General features: G+C 38.4%; 1 protein-coding gene across 1 annotated transcript in view; it reads right to left on the bottom strand.

Annotated features, from left to right (window-relative positions):
- Positions 1 to 15,397, bottom strand: part of LOC5572744 — a 26,144-nt gene extending 10,747 nt beyond the window's left edge. Inside the window, exon 1 of the mRNA XM_021841534.1 lies at positions 15,163 to 15,397. Within this exon, the coding sequence (XP_021697226.1) occupies positions 15,163 to 15,277 (115 nt within the window). The 5' untranslated portion in view covers positions 15,278 to 15,397. The remainder of the gene's footprint in view (positions 1 to 15,162) is intronic.

Genomic DNA, 15,397 nt, shown 5'->3' with positions numbered 1-15,397 from the left:
GATCTTCGGCGGCGTGCAGGAGAACGGCGTGTGGCGGCGAAGGATGAACCACGAGCTCGCTCAACTCTACGGCGAACCCAGTATCGTGAAGGTAGCTAAAGCTGGAAGGATACGCTGGGCAGGGCATGTTGCAAGAATGCCGGACAACAACCCTGTAAAGATGGTGTTCGCCACGAATCCGGTCGGAACAAGAAGGCGTGGGGCGCAGCGAGCTAGGTGGATTGACCAGGTACACCAGGACCTGGAGAGCGTGGGTCACAGTCGAGGATGGAGAGAAGCGGCCATGAACCGAGTGATATGGCGAAATATTGTTGGCGAGGCTTTATCAAGATAATTGATGTAAAGCCAAATAAGTAAGTAAGTACATGGTACACTTAGTACGGAAGTGAAGTGTACCAGACCGCAAGGTCTTGTGGAGTCCATAGTAAGCACGACTGCCGGCGATGATACGTCTTCGAATTTCTCTGCTGCAGTTGTTATCCGACGTTATCAATGGTCCGAGGTAGACGAATTCGTCCACCACCTCGAACTCATCCCCGTCGATCGTCACGCGTCTGCCTATGCGAGCTCTATCGCGCTCGGTTCCTCCAGCCAGCAGATATTTCGTCTTCGACGTATTTACCTTCAATCCAACCCGATCTGCTTCACGTTTCAGCCTGGTATACTGTTCAGCAACCACCTGGAACGTTCTTCCGACAATGTCCACGTCATCAGCGAAACAAATGAACTGGCTGGATTTATTGAAGATCGTGCCCCGCATGTTGAAGCCCGCCCGTTTCATAACACCTTCTAGCGCAATATTGAACAGGAGGCAGAAAAGACCATCGCCTTGTCGAAGTCCTTTGCGTGTTTCAAACGGGTCCGATAAAGCACCCGATATCTTCACACAGCACTGTACACTATCCATCGTAGCTTTGATCAGTCTAGTCAGTTTCCCGGGAAAACCGTTCTCGTCCATAATCTTCCATAGCTCTTCGCGGTCGATGGTATCATAGGCCGCTTTGAAATCGATGAATAGGTGGTGCGTAGGGACTTGATATTCGCGACACTTTTGGAAGATCTGCCGCAACATAAAGATTTGGTATGTCGTCGATCGCCCGTCCACAAATCTGGCTTGATAACTTCCAACAAATCTGCTTGCCAGTGGCGATAGACGGCGGAAGATGATCTGGGAAAGCACTTTATAGGCTGCATTAAGAATGGTGATCGCTCGATAGTTCTCACATTCTAACTTGTCACCCGTTTTGTATATTGGGTATATTATTCCCTCCTTCCACTCCTCCGGTAGCTGTTCTGTATCCCAGATCCTGGCTATCAATCGGTGCAGACAAGTGGCCAACCTGTCCGGGCCCATTTTAATAAGTTTCGCTCCAATACCATCCTTTCCAGCTGCTTTGTTGTTCTTGAGCTGTTTGATAGCATCCTCAACTTCACCTATTGTGGGAGTTGGCACGTCTCCCTCATCCGCCGTACTGATGAAGCCATTCCTCCTGCTGTCTTGATCTTCCTCCTCTGCGCCGTTTAGGTGTTCATCGTAGTGCTGCTTCCACCTTTCAATCACCTCACGTTCGTCCGTCAAGATACCTCCATCCTTATCCCGGCACATTTCGGCTCGCCTCACAAAGCCTTTGCGGGATGCATTTAGTTTCTTGTAGAATTTACGTGTTTCTTGAGAACGATACAACTGCTCCATCTCTTCGCACTCCAACTCTTCCAGGCGGCGCTTTTTATCCCGGAATAGATGGGTTTGCTGTCTTCGCTTCTGTTTGTATCGTTCCACGTTTTGACGGGTGCCTTGCTGCAGCATCATCGCCCGCGCTGCATTCTTCTCGTCCAAAACCGTCTGACACTCCTCGTCGAACCAACCGTTCCGTCGATTTGCTTCCACGAACCCAATGGCACCTTCCGCTGCGTTGTTTATGGCTGCTTTGAGACTACTTCAGCAGTCCTCAAGAGGGGCTTCGGTGAGCTCTCCCTCTTCCGGCAACGCTGCCTCAAGGCTTTGCGCGTATTCAGTTGCGACTTCGGGTTGCTTGAGTCGCTCCAGATTGTACCGGGGCGGGCGTCGGTACCGAATGTTGTTCACAACGGAGAGTCGTTGGCGCACTTTAACCGTCACAAGGAAGTGGTCCGAATCGATGTTTGCGCCGTGATACCCAAGTAACAATGAAAGCTGAACAGCAAGAATATTTGCTAAATATTGGCTGATCAATGGTGTACAAGGCTGAAAACCGTGACAGCTGAACAATAATTTGAAGAAAAGCTTATTAAACACTCTTATTCAGCAGTATACTCAAAGCTGAATATTGAGTTGAACAAAATATTTTTCATCTACAGTTTTAACTTTTGTTCAGCCAACCTGAATGATATTGATTAAAGGTTATTTAAAGCTTTAATCAAATCATCAGTCATTGTCGAAAAATTGTTCACCTGTATGTTGATAAAAATATACATACCAAAATATATACCTACATTGGGTCGAACACTAAATTAATTATTATAAAACTGTTTCAACGAACATCAAAATTTTCACATCCCGAAGCAGACATGCTGTAAACGCACACGGGCCTATCATTTGTCGAAAAAAATCCTGAATTCGGCATCGATGACCTTGTGTAACAACTAGATAGAACACTACACTCGATGACGCAGATTTCTTCGTAACATTTTTAATTAACTGTACGAAATCGAAATCATTACCAACTTGCGTTGACAACAATTGAAAAGCAGAAATTAAAAATTGCCGAGGATTCTATTTTGAAACAAAAATCACAACACACTTTGACAGCTAACTCAAGTGTTTTTGCATAGCGCTGTAATCACTTCTTCAGCCTCAATGCAGCCTTTGAAATAGCCCTTATTCAGACAAAACAATATGTTAGTCCCTTGCTGTTGATGATGTTCATACAGTCTCATGTGGAGCAGATGTCAAGGTAAGTGGTTATAAATCAGCGAATCCCAGTTCAAATCTCAATGGCACATATTTACTAATCTTCATCTTTAAATTCCAGCACTTTTCTACACTATGTGTTTGAAATTGTTAGTGGCGTTAATAAAACCCAAAACTATAAACCTGTAAATACTTTTTAATTTTTTTGGTTAATTGTTGGATAATGGATGAATAAGCGATTGTTAAGCTTTCGAAGGTTGTCATCTGTTCTAAAAATAGAATTATGGTTATTGAAAGAGGCCTGAATAAGCGCATGCTAGACCTTTATTCAGCCTTCTATATAGCTTCAATTAAGCTTAAGGCTGAATAAAATCGCCAGAATTAGATGTTTAACAGCTGAACAACAGTGAATGCAGGCTATGAACAGCTTTTGTTCAAACAAAGGCTGAATTGAATTAGCTGTAAAAGCGTTTAAGCAGCTTAAAATTGTTACCTGGGTAGGTTCTGACGTCGATAATGTCCGAGAAGTGCCTTCCATCAATCAAAACGTGGTCGATTTGTGATTCAGTCTGTTGGGGTGATCTCCAGGTGTACCGATACGGGAGGCTGTGCTGGAAGTAGGTACTACGTATGGCCATGTTTTTGGAGGCGGCGAAATCAATCAGTCTAAGGCCGTTTTCGTTCGTAAGCTGGTGAGCGCTGAACTTCCCTATAATCGGTCTAAATTCCTCCTCCTGGCCAACCTGAGCGTTGAGATCTCCGATAACGATTTTGACATCATGGCTTGGGCAGCCGTCGTATTCACGTTCCAGCTGCGCGTAGAAAGCGTCCTTATCGTCAACGTCACTTGCTAGGTGAGGGCTGTGCACGTTGATTATGCTGATATTGAAGAAACGGCCTTTGATCCTCAATTTGCACATTCTGTTGTCGATTGGCCACCACCCAATCACGCGCCTCTGCATTTCGCCCATCACGATAAAAGCTGTGCCCAGCTCATGTCTATTGCCGCAGCTCTGGTAGATGGTATAACCATCCCTATACGTATGTACCGTCGACCCTTTCCAGTAAACCTCCTTTCAGCGCTACGATGCCGAACTTGCGGACTTTGAGAGACTTACAGTTCCATGATCCGAGTTTCCAATCGTTAGTCCCATTTAGATGCCTGGGTCTATGCCGATTGTTCCGGTCCGAATTTACATTGTATGCTTCCAGTACTGATGATTTTTACGGCTGGCTTGTAAGGCCTGCACCAACCCCCTGTCTCGCCGGAGGATCATCGTGCACAGCACTGTTTAGAGTCCCACGCTGGCACTACGACGATCATCAGCCGCTCCTAACATGGAGAACAGACGCTGTTTTGAGCCGCCCCTAACATGGAGAACAGACGCTCTGATAAGCTACACCCTCAGAAGAGGCTCCTCCCCTTCCCTGTCAGCATACGACCAAGGTCCACCAGGGTTGGTTACCCGATCTTCCCTACGGTTACTCGTATCCCAGGCGGCACCACGGGGAGGTAGGGATAGGAGTTACTGGACAAGAGGCTAATGACCACAAATGGGGTCTATTTTATACCTGCAGGTACGCGAAGTACCAATGGTACGCATTGTCCAGTCATTTACCACCCTTTGTTCTTAGCTATGCGGCTATTGGTACATCGACCCTATATAGACTTATTTAATAGAATCGTATCAAGCTTTTGCTACAACTGTTTAAGATTTTGGGACTACTAGGAGTACACGTCATCAAAGCTACAAACGTAACGAGTAACTTTTCAGCACATAGCAGACAATTATAACACCCCTTCATGCTCATGGAGTCAAATGCAACCGTATTTTAAGTTCAGTGAACTGTTTATGTTTTTTTTTTATAATTCCTTAGATTAGAGGTCTTCAAATCAAAGAGCGTGATCAGTGATTCTTAAAGGTTTAGGATCAACATGCGTGCTCATATTGGCACTTGAAAATAAATTAACACTTCCACAGTTATTAACTGAGAGCTTTCTTTGCCGATTGACCATTTTTGCATGTGTACATCGTGTGGCAGGTACGAAGATACTCTATGCCCTGGGAATCGAGAAAATGTCCTTTACGAAAAGATCCTCGACCAGCGGGATTCGAACCCACGACCTTCAGCATGGTCATGCTGAATAGCTGCGCGTTTACCGCTACGGCTATCTGGGCCCCAATGCTAAAGACGTCAATTTTATCTTAGTCTTTTTAATCCAAGTGAGCATCAAACTTCAAAATGATGCTTCCAGCAGCATACTCCATGGTAGGTTCCTGGTGCCTTGGGGGAAGTGGTTAATTAGGAACATATTTGAGAGCATATAAACTTCATGATCTATGAAAGTGATAATTCCCGAAGCATTTCCAGAACCTCCGACTGCCATGACAACTGAATAGTAGATTCCAGGTACCCCGATACAAGTGGCCAATTTCACACATGTACGAAATCATATCAATTTGGGTAACAAAGTTCAATATTCAAAATTCATGCTTCCGGAAGTAGTTTTAGAATCACCATCTACCATGACAGTTGGTTCCATGTGCCTTGGAGGATATGGAACATTGTCAGAACCACAAGATGTATTAACCGCTCTACAGTAGATTCCAGGGGCCCCTAGAAAAGTGGCCAATTCGAAACATGACCACATCTCGCGGGGCACTTGTAACCTGCTATACAGTAGTCTAGCAGCTTTACCTTCAATAATTTTAAAGTTTGACACTCATATTGATATGGTTTCAGACATGCTCTTAATTGGCCAATTCCCTCAAAGCACCTGGAACATACTATATAGTGGTCCGTGCATCTAATGGTGCTGCCGAAAGCATAATTTTGAAGTTTGATGCTTACTTAGATCCGGATATTTATTTGATATATTTAATATTAACATGATTGGAAATACAAACATGACTGATCATATTTTCTGGAACCAGTTTTACGGAAATGGTCATTTATCTGAAGATTTCTAAATAATCTTAATGCATTCGCCGGCATTCAACTTCCAATTAGTTCTAGTTACAAGAAAAACTGTTAACATCTATACAACTTCACATCGCACAAAAATACAGGCGACAGAAAAAAATGTCAATATTCGGAACATCTCCGGCATCTTGCATGCAGACATCATGTATGCGTGCTTCATATCAAGAGCTTGAGATCAGCTTGACATGAGCGCACAGAAATAATCGCGCGCTTGAGCACGTGCTATCATGAGACACATTTTTTTAGATCTCATGTAGCAATGTACTAGCTCAAACGATCACATCTGCACTGGCTCATGCTTCGTCTCATGAGAAAATCTCGAGACTCGCAGGCGAAGGTTTTAGAAGCAAGGAAAAGGGATTAAACCATGAATTAAACCTGATTAAACTGCCCGTAGGCAGTTTGAAAGGACTGACGCCGTTCCTCTGGGTTGAGATTCTAGCACTTGAATTGAAAAACTTGTGCTGGCCTCCGAAAAAGCATAGCCATAGACCGAAGCCGTATGCTTCCGTGGGGCTATTGTACTAGGCAAACATAACTGCATAAAAGTACTCCTAGTAAGCGCATGCGACGAGCCTCACGAGATGTCTCATGAGACTCGCTCACTGGGATATATTTTGTACGTATCTGCATCTCGTGTCTCACATAATCTGTGAGCTGCGATATGAAATATCACATGGCACACTAGCTCATTTAGGTATACCTACATGAGAAATACGACACTCTGCTTACATGGCCAAGCAAGTTCCTAAAACTATACCGAATTTACCGTCGAATGCTTCTGGATGCATTCAATTTCATCCATTTTTCATAAAATTATAAGCATTCAGAGCTCAGGCAAAATTTTGTCTATCCCCTGTATTACCGCCTCTCTTACGTTGATTTTCAAAATACCTAAAGCATTCGCAGCTTTCGGGAATTATTGGCCATTGTTCACTGCTTCAACGATTTTTCTTAAATTATCAGCGTTATATTTCAGCTTCCCATTATCATATGTATTGGCTAAAACGTAATGAAATATGTTAAAGTTTTGCACTGTGCGGATTAAGATTCAATTTCGAATTATGAATCAAAATCCGTACAGCACAATAATCCTCCCAAACAGTTTTTGTACTGTTCAGAAATAGCATTTACTCCTGCGGAATTACAAATACTCACTATAAGAAATCATCATGATCAACAGTTGATTCAGAAAAAGTGTGAATTTGACTATTAATATGTTGGAAACTTTTCTCACTCTTCATAACAAATCACTAAGAAGGCACACACACCAATCATCATAATTAGGAGCGGTCACATTTTGATTATTACGATTTTCAAATCATAGCCTACTTGTATCAAATAAGCATGAACAACAACTTATAACTTGTAATTAGATGTGTAATTTTAAAACTGTATATTTATTCATTTTAATATTAAAATTCAATCAAGTGTACGGATTTCGGTGCTGTACGGATTTCGGACCCACACGGTACCTTCATTTACTTAATTAAGGTGAAGATGAATCGAAGCCAAACTTAAAATATTCAAGACCACGGTTCTGAAAAACCAAACATCCGTTTAGGCTGAAAATGTAATCGATTGTTCACCACCAGCGACTAACAAATCGATTTAGTTTTCAGCTTAAACGGATGTTTGGTTCTCCAGATCCGTGCTCTTTAAAATTTGAAGTTTGGCTTCGATTCATCTTCACTTTAAGAATTTGGCAAGCATATTCGGATTCAGGAGGCCCAAAATAAGTTTGTAAAGTTGATTTCAAAATTAACAATAAGGAGTGTATCGAAAAGTAGTTGCAAACATTCAAAACGGTATATCTCAAAGAATATTTAATCTTTTTAAAAGCTATTTTCGTGCAAATCTTCATCATGTCATCAAATATTGAAGCAGCTAAAAAATATTGAATAATATGCAGTCTTAATATAAATACAGCAAGGTTTATAAAGCATGGAAAATAAAATCTTGCACAAAAATACATTTTTGAAGTGTCTTCTGAAGATTCGATGATTTGTATTGAACAAAATGTATATCAAACAAAATAGGATGAAAAGCTTATTCTATCGGAAAAAAATGTTTACTTCACCCAGCACGTAAAAAGAAATTCAAAAAAATAAATTATTGCTCTAAAAAAGCTCAATTATTGGAACAAGGTCGGTTTTAGAAAGTCACTTTTGTTTGATCAACTTTTGAAGCTCTGTCATATACAGCGGCAATTATTGCAATTTTAGGGAAAATTTTCCGTTTTACGGTTCAACGAAAAGCTACCGCAGCTGTCACATCACTGATTTGCATTGATAAATCATCAGTAGGCTTCAATGATACCTTGGAAGCCGTCTTGATGATTGTTGTTTGTTTCTATTCTTCATAGCGTTTTCTCTTTCAAGCATACTATGATTGAATTGTTTGCTTCAATGATAGAATGATTTCAAAGCTTGCGGTAGAACTTTGACAGCTGCGGTAGAACTCTGCGGCTACCGTAAAACGGAAAATTTTCTTAACAACCGTAATATATAGAATAACATTTTTCGCTTACATTATTTCATAAATATGCAAAGAAACTTTTCCAATCAAAAAACAATTTTTTATTCATTACAATCGTTCGATATTACCATTAACGTGTAGAAAGAAAAGATCAAAAAACGAGGTCCTTAAAAATCGACTTATTTTGATTTTTGTATTCGCTCTCAAATGCTTGTTAATGAATTTTTCAAAATATTTTCTACACTATGTCATGAGAGTTGTGGAACAGAATATATTAGCATAAACAAAAATCATTTTTTCTAAAAATTTTACACATTTATTAACATATCAATTTTTTCAGAGGTGTGCAAGATTTTCATCGACATCTGTTAGTAATTTGCAAAATTGTCATGCAAAATGCCACTTTATTGAAACAATATCACCACATCATCATTTTTAAATACATTGTAAAGCATTTCTGATCAAAAAATTGTTTGTAGGTTCGACCCATTATTTTTGAGACTGTTTTGAAAGTTTGCGACTACTTTTCGATACACTCCTTAATCACATTGACAAGTGATCAATTTCACCCCGAAATGAGATATCCCGATGTTTTATTTGAGACATAATTTTAAGCACTTACATTACATTTGTTGAAAAATTTAGGTACATGAGCCAATGAGGTTCAATGCATTTAGTTGTATGGTATTGAAAACGTTTTAGAAAGCAGATCCGAAAAACCGTGAAAAGTGATCAATTTCACCCGAAATTACGGTATTGTTTTACACATTAAATTGGCATTCTGTAGCAAATAAGGCAAATAAGTTGTCACACAACCTAGCAAACTGGCATGCAAGTTGGATGAAACAGTCAAATTTTGTATGTTCAACAGCCAATATCTCAAAAATTAGACGTGCTTTAATAACTATCTGACACGAATGCCATATGTTTGGTAAAGTGTCACTAATAAATAATAATAATAATAATAATAATAATAATGATAATAATAATAATAATAATAATAATAATAATAATAATAATAATAATAATAATAATAATAATAATAATAATAATAATAATAATAATAATAATAATAATAATAATAATAATAATAATAATAATAATAATAATAATAATAACAATAGGCGTGCTTTGATATTTCTGATGACGGCATTGAATTCACTAACTCTTAAGGAGAAGATGAATCGAAGCCAAACTTCAAATTTAAAAGAGCACGTATCTGGAGAACCAAACATCCGTTTAAGCTGAAAACTTAATCGATTTGTTAGTCGCTGGTGGTGAACAATCGATTACATTTTCAGCCTAAACGGATGTTTGGTTTTTCAGATCCGTGGTCTTGAAAATTTGAAGTTTGGCTTCGATTCATCTTCACCTTAACAAGACAACGAATTGATTGGAAACAATCAATAATTAAATTTCAAGAAAACCGCAGATAACGCCTAAATGTAGGCAATTTCCAAAGGGATTTTCTCATCATTCAACAGAAATTCTATAATTTCCACAAAAAGAACATATTGATATAAATTTTTAATGGTAAAATATCTGTTCAGCGTCGTAGTCAAGAAATTTGGTGAGATTGTTCTGATCAGTATTGTTACCTTAATAAACTAAACACGTGCCAGTTTCAAAGAGCATATTTTTGGATTTTGGAAGTTCAGAGAGAATGCATGAAGAAACTTTAGTTTAGACGAAAAATTCCTTCAGTGTACCCAATATGCTTCTGGAACATTTTTTGAACATTTTTGAAAAAAAAAACAAGATTCAGCAGGATTCCATGGATTTATTTTTGAAATAGTATTAGGACAAAATCTCGGAGGATTTCATGGATGAACCAAAATACCTATTTTTTTTTTTGAATGAACTCTGCTGTGTGCATTTCTTTTTTTTCAATTTTAAGCAATATTCAACTAGCAAATTGGCAGGTTGCTGAATAACAAAACACGATTTTATGATACTTGAGATCTCATGAAATTCGCTTGTTTAATAAATAATATTTAATTTAATTTGATTCGGCATACTATATTAAGTTTTTATGGAAGAATTCTGAGAAGCATCTACAAAACGTCTTAAATTATTTGTTGAGGAATTTCTGGAGATCTTGGATTTAAGGAATATTTGGAGAAACACGTTCAAGAAATATCCAGAGGAATATAAATGAAATCCCGACAGGGATTCCTGGAGAAATCGAGGAGCTTTATCTAATTATCATGAAGTTATTTTTGTATAAATACGAGTACAGTCACCCCACGCAGTTATGGATCAACTAAGGGTCATTTTTCAGAACAAAATATGATTAAAAAATATGGTGTCGCTGTACAAAACAAAATTACTTACCTAGCACTGCAGAATATAGTTGTTTCTGTGAATACACCTTAAAATCCCGGTTATTTGCGAAAAAGTGTCGATTTAGATAGAAATTGCAAACGATGTCCACCCCACAGATGTGGATCAGTGGGAGAGGAGGATCCTTATTATGGATCAAATCGACTCATGGGTCACAACAGTATAACAGCAATTTATCTGCGAGGTAAACGAATGGTGTGCTAGTGAAAGCATACGTTTTGGCGTTTGTTTCGGAATTGTCTACCTTTGATTCATAACTGTGGTATGGATTTCAGTGCCCCACAGTTATGAATCAACGCTTCTGGGAATACGGTTGACATTTTATTTCCTACGGACGGAAAAAATATGCTTAACCATATTACAATTGAAGGCGATGCTGTACAGATTAATGCTTCGCGTAGGTAAAATGCGTTCTGCGAAATTGCAACTCTATTTGATGAGATATTTCCGTTTTAAGCCCAATCTGATCCATATCTGTGTGCTATCCATAACTGTGGGGTGACTGTGGGATTTACTGGAGACAATCTTTGAAGAATTCAAACACAAGATTTATTTTAGTAATGAAAGGCATTGCCAATGCTTCCTCTGGCTACGTCCATGCGTGCATGACATCAAACATCATCATCAATTTTAATGTAAGTGTGGTAAAACAAGACGAAAACAATTTTTTGACAAATTTAAATTAGGCTGACAAAATCGGGCCAAAAAGCTGACAAAATCGGGGGTAGACTAAATCGGGGGCAGACAAAATCGGGGGCTGACAAAATTGGGTCAGTACTGTATTCGTTACCATGAGTTCTGCTGAGTGCCCTTTTACATAAATATAAAAATGAATGCAAACGATAAATCAATGTTGGATCACTGCGATGAACATATTTTTTAAATTGTGAAGAACAAATAGGGCAAACGCTCCCTTAGTGGAGGTAGCTCCAATAGTGGAGGTAGTGTGTTTTGACATGTTTCGCACTAATTTATGGCTATGTGATATTTTTCTATGATGTACGATGCGAAAATAATACAAGTTATCGAAAAATATTCATGAAATTTAACCGTTAAACTATTTAAAACAATTGTTTTGCTTAATTTTTTTGCTCCTTTGCACCTATAGTGGTGCATCGGTACCCATAGTGGAGGGTCCCATAAGAAATCAATGGATTGCGCCACTAAAGGAACCATTCTTAAAACATACCTCCACTAAAGGAACAGTGTTCCTATTATTGGTGCAAGGCTTTTTACAGGGAAATTTCAAATGAATTGTGATTTTTATACATTTGAATGATAGAAGGATTTGAAATCTATCGACTGATACGTTAAAATCATATATTTGATGATTTTATCACCGTGGTTTAGCAGTTTTCCCTTAGGTGCACCACTAATGGTACATTTACCCTAGGTACGTCGAAAAATAAGGAAAACCAACATTAAATTTTCCTATCCACTAAATTTGGGTCTTCTAAATAAGAAGATGATGTCAAAATTCTTACAAATCGAGTATTTGATCAGGTTATTGCTATCTTTGAAAATCTGCCTAATACGCCTAAATGTAGGCAATTTCCCATGTAATTAGCACATTATTCGAGATTGAACGGTTTCATGAACAAAGTTAACATGTAGACATGGCACCAGTGGTTTGTTCAGCACAGATATTTCCAACTGTATTGCTTACACCATCAAAAACTGTGATTGTTTCTATGCAAAACTGACCCTAATAAAAATGAAATAGTTTAAAATCATCATTAGACATCCATAAACTAGAAAAATGGAATGTCTGTGGTACCAATGAAACGTTCAGCATCTTTGGTAGGAAATGTTTTTTGCTACCAACCTGATCAAAATCGCCCAAGTAATCAATTTGCCCCCTGATTACGGTACTTCAGACATGCTTCTTTAAATAGATAGAGTGACAACGACTTCCCGTATGACCTTGAGCATGAAATTTATAAAGGAAATTATCAATCATAGCCCGTATACTATAGCATTAGAGTAAGGTGGGGCAAAAGTTCAACCTTAGTGGTATTATCAAAGTTTCCAGGAAAAAAAAGCAGTTAAAACAAAACAAATACCATACAGTGAACCATCAACATATTGGCTATAATTTTGCTGAACAAACTTGTGTCAAAATATTTACCCATTTTTAGTTATAACAGTTTCAAAATGAATTGTCTTATTCGAACTTTTGCCCCACCGGTGTGGCAAGAGTTCGAATCTAGTGTGGAGCAAAAGTTCGCTGGCTAAAACACAAAATATCAATCCTTTTATGATAGGCATACTTTACATCAGCCGTAAACTTAAGTTTGACGAAAAATACACACTAAATTTTCATCAAAAAATTGCCCAAAACCGGGTTAATTGTAATATACTCAAAAATAGCAGTTTTTCACAAAACTATGTGGAAATGTAAAATTTTGGTGACAATTTTTACACGATCAGTCAAATTTAACTGAATTTGAAGATAATATTTGGATTTGAGGCAATTTGCAAATTTTTCCGTGATGTTATACATGGGTCGAACGTTTGCCCCGCTGATTCGAACTTTTGCCCCACTATGGGCCAAAAATTGTTTTCAAGCATCTATGCAAAAACTAATACACCTCAAAGCAACCTTATGATAGGCCTAGAAACGCCCTTACATAAAATATTGAAAAAGATTTTATCTTCAATTTGTTCCATGCAACGAAAGTTTGACCAAAAATTACAATATTCACGTCGAAAAACAACAAATAGCCATAACTTCTCCAAATCTCAATCGATTTTTATGATATTTGGATTGAAAGTCTCTTACTTGAATAGCATTAGAACCACCATGACATTTATAAGATTTGTTTTGAATTGAGCTGGAAATCTTAAAAAGAAACTCTTACCCCACTCGAACTTTTGCCCCACTTTACTCTAACATTGTAAAACCGGCACTGCATCTAGCGTTGGGAAAATTTTACCAGAACAAAGAATCGATTCAAATTCGATATGTCGAATCGATTCACCGACTGAATCAAATCATTTGAATCAAATCATTTGAATCAAATTATTTGAATCGATGTTTTAAAATCGATTCGATTTTTAATAACATATAGAAATTAACAAAAACAAGCTCTCAAAATAACACCAACTGCAATTTTAATATTCCTTCAATGAAACAGCGTTTGAAGTAGAAAATTCAACATTGAAGTGCTCAATTAAGACTGGTTTAAAACTAGCTTTATGGTCCATCAACTTATTTGAAAAATTTGATCAATTTCATCCTTTTGAATCGAAACAAAAAATCGAATGAAGAAAATCAATTCACTCGATTTTGAGTGCTCTTAGCATCGATTCAAATAATAGATTAATCGGAACGAAAAAATCGATGTTTGGAACATCGAATAAAAACCCCCTGCATGAAGGACTCGGGTCGTCCACGATTTGAACCCAGACATCTTTAGAATTGTTTAGTTTTACAGTTGTGGATGTTATTTTGGCTAAGGAAGACTTAACAGCTATCGGAGGCTACACAATAGTGAAATTGCAAAAAGTCTATAACAGAGCTTGCCACGTCTTAACGATTTATAGGAAATGGAAAGAATGTTAGTTAGACAACCATTGCTACTAAAGACCAAGGAATGTTTACATATTCCTGGTTGTCTTGGAAAGGACACCGAGTTTAAGGGATGAGAAAATAATTGTTGAGTCTATTTAATTAGTGAAGCTATTCATAACATCACCGGATTTGCGGTATTACTCGATCCCTACTGTACACGAAGCCAGCAAGCCGAACAAGTTTGATACGGATTCTTTGGCTCACACCCGCGGAAACAGTAAGGACAGAACACTACCAACCAAGAGGTCTCGAACATGCCAACTGGAGAACATCATCAACCGACCTGATTCAGAATTCGTCTGCCTCAGCAGTCTTGCTGAGCAGCTGTGCATTCACCGCTACTGCCATTTGGGCCCTGGAACGATATTTTGCAACTTTTGGGCTAACCGAAGATAGTAGGAGATATCTGAAAATTAAGTATTGTTCAAAACCAACAAAAATTCCAACATCCTCAATGGGACTTTTAGCAGATTTAAGACTGTTGATATTCTTTATCGGTTTAAAGATTACCTATCCACAGTAATTTTCGTTTGAGAATGGTGTCATTATAATCTTATCTCATTTTGATTGGCATGAAAAGACTGGATGATTCATTCCAGACGCTGCTGTAGATGCTGTTCGGAAAGGCATTTAGCGATGATGGCATCTTTGTTTGAATTTATAAACAAGCCTGTGAGTCGTACGAAACCCACATACTGACGGCGCTACCTCTTTATATACCGGAATCAATCAAACAAACGCAAAACGTCGGTTCCCGTCAACGCGATAAGATCTCAACGTTGGCACTTAATTGACTTTTCACATGATAGATGTCCACTATGACAATGTTCGACATGACACGTTATTTCACCATGCAGCAAATTTTATCCGAAATGATCCATTTTTCAATTACCTTGAGTATCCACAGATTCAATCCCGATCAGAAGCCACAGACAAAGTCCACTGATAATCGATTCCCGAATCCGCCACGTCTGGCTACACTCATTCGATTTACTGGCACCCATCATCCGTAGCTCATATTACCAATTTGAGACCGTTCCGAATTTGAACAATTACAAGCAACGATGTTCCGAGGTGTGAAATGCAACCGTACCGAACAATCCAAAGCAATCAACTAAATTCGATTG

The sequence above is a fragment of the Aedes aegypti genome, chromosome 2 (assembly GCF_002204515.2).
Source record: "Aedes aegypti strain LVP_AGWG chromosome 2, AaegL5.0 Primary Assembly, whole genome shotgun sequence".
Lineage (NCBI taxonomy): Eukaryota > Metazoa > Arthropoda > Insecta > Diptera > Culicidae > Aedes > Aedes aegypti.
This window is presented reverse-complemented; position numbering and strand designations above follow the sequence as displayed.